This window comes from Pinus tabuliformis, chromosome 6 (genome assembly GCF_031772625.1).
Source record: "Pinus tabuliformis cultivar Carrire ecotype Pingquan chromosome 6, CPIR1, whole genome shotgun sequence".
Lineage (NCBI taxonomy): Eukaryota > Viridiplantae > Streptophyta > Pinopsida > Pinales > Pinaceae > Pinus > Pinus tabuliformis.
In genome coordinates this window covers 174,891,086-174,893,353 of record NC_142292.1, presented here as the reverse complement: position 1 = coordinate 174,893,353, position 2,268 = coordinate 174,891,086, and the positions used below count along the sequence as shown (strand labels likewise).

At 37.2% G+C, this 2,268-nt stretch overlaps 1 protein-coding gene across 1 annotated transcript; it reads right to left on the bottom strand.

Moving 5' to 3' along the window:
- Positions 1-346: 346 nt before the first annotated feature.
- LOC149258026 (germin-like protein 8-2) lies at positions 347-1,120 on the bottom strand. The gene is made up of 2 exons (XM_089397547.1): positions 991-1,120; positions 347-888 (listed from the first exon to the last, which is right to left on the bottom strand). The coding sequence occupies exons 1-2, from the start codon at positions 1,118-1,120 to the stop codon at positions 347-349; spliced, it is 672 nt and encodes a 223-aa protein (XP_089253673.1).
- Between the last annotated feature and the right edge of the window lie 1,148 nt (positions 1,121-2,268).

Genomic DNA, 2,268 nt, shown 5'->3' with positions numbered 1-2,268 from the left:
ATTTTATAATTATTAATAATAAAGTTATAAATTAATTATTTAGTATGATTTACTTTAATCTTGACGATATATATGAAATTACTTTAATCTGAGTGATAGCGAAGTGAATATGACAATGGCAAGAGGCCGTCCAAGAAGAATGAATTCTATTGCTCGTTCAATATTTTGTACATGATCGTGGAATGTGTCAGTTATGTTTATTACTTGATCTTTTGTTCAATTTTTTCTATAATCTATGTAGTTCTTGGTAATTTAGGCGGTGTATCAAAGCCGTTCCTGCAGTTTTGAGTAGACTACATTTTTAAAAGAAGGATGTCGTTCTCTTTGTGACAGCATCGGATCAAGATCATGAGGATGTGAACCTGCTTTGGATAATATGGACGAGCTTGTCATCGATCTGGAAAGCTCTGGCGAGCACAGAGGCAGAAACAGGAGGAGAGGCTCCGAACAAGGCCGGCGCAACCTGCTGAGTTCCTGGATTCTGGCTGTTCAGTCCAGAGAAGGCCACTGCGTTGACAGGGCCAATGTTCTGTTGGAAATGCACAAGACCTCGAGGGAACACAAACACGTCTCCCTTCTCCAGCGTTGTCGAGAACAGAGTGTTGTTAGTGGTGATAAAGCCAACCAAGAGAGTACCCTCGATCACCACCAAGATTTCGGTGGCCCGCGGATGTGTGTGAGGAGGGTTGAGGCCGAGAGGAGCAGCGAAATCAAGGCGGACCAACGAAATTCCCAAGGTGTTTAAGCCTGGTAGCTGCGTTACAAAAGCTGGCGTTACAACGAATCCCAACTGGTTACTGGTATCTCCTGGTTTATCTAGGCCCCTCAACCGGAAGTCGTCTGCTGTGACCGTCATCGCATTCTTACATGGAAACCCGTTCACAATAACTGCACAATTCAAAATATATATAAAATGTTATTCACCCATGATCAGCTAGCAGACATTCGCAAACGCACAAGACATACATAATTACAACATGGAAACATCACCATTGCTTTGCATATCAGCAACGCAAATGTCTTGTAAAGGATCTGGATCACTTGCACGCACAATAACAATACTATTCGCGTATGATAAGATCACTAGTACTGCAACTGCTAACGCCGGAAAGGATTCCATGGCTGTAACTCACTATTTTTCTTTTCTTCTATTCGAAAATAAATAGAGATGGACTGAATTTGATTATGAATGGAGAGCGTTGCTCCCTTTTATAACTATGGTAAATGACCCGGTGTTGCAGGTCCACCCACCGAATCCCCTCTGCCGCATACGACTGTGTCAGAGTTCTGGTTAGTTAGACTCTAGAGTCTATAGTTATGTTTTGTGAAATATATATATATATATATGTTTGTCGGGAGGATATGGTCAGTTGTGTATTTTCTTTCGACATTCAAAAATAGAAAATCTAATTTGTTTTAGATTGTCTTTTAAAAATGAAAAAGTTTGGTTTCATATCACGTGTTTTACTTTTTCAAACTAAAAAAATTGTACAATGATCCGGAGTTTGTTTCAGATTGTCTTTTACGAATGAAAAAGTCTACTTTCATATAACATGTTTTACTTTTTCAAACTAAAAAAATTGTACAGTGATCGGGAGTTTGATACAGTTTGGAAGTTAATATTTAATCACAAAAAATAATTAATTGATAATGGTGTTCAATATATATATAAAGAGTAAGATTGTATTGCTTAACAAAATCAAAGTTTCAATGCGTAGTTCTACTATCTACTACCATTACTAGTATTTTTTAGCAATTTATTGAATGTGAAACTATATAGTTTTGCCCATCTCCTAATAGAGTTATAGAGCAATATGCCGAATGGGAAATTATATAATTTTGCCCATTTGCCAGTAGAGTTATAGAGCAACCTGCCTATTGGGAAACTATATAATTTTGACCATCTGTCAATAGAGTTGTTACTCTAAAACTACAAAAATTGTAAAATCTGCACTGGAGTGTTTATGGAGTGGTCATACCACAAAAGACTATCAACCAAAATTTAACAATTATGAATCAAAAGAAGTTATATCAACCAACATATAACAATTATGAATCATAAGAAGTCATACCAACCAACATTTAACAATTATGAATCAAAAGATGTGACACGTGTTTAATCTCTCGCACTAGATCCTAGAGGCGTAGACGTTGTGCTAGTGCATGGTATATGACACTCAATTTGAGCAATGAAAGTGTCCATCCTCTCCACATAGAACCACAAGTTCCACTATTCTCTTTTCACATCATCAAGGCTAGCAAAAACAT

Bases quoted from the DNA above. Each gene is read 5' to 3' on its own strand.
- LOC149258026 (XM_089397547.1), bottom strand. From the start codon at position 1,120: ATGGAATCCTTTCCGGCGTTAGCAGTTGCAGTACTAGTGATCTTATCA. The intron at 889-990 runs GTGATGTTTCCA...TGAATTGTGCAG, and splicing joins TGCTGATATGCAAAGCAATG to TTATTGTGAACGGGTTTCCA.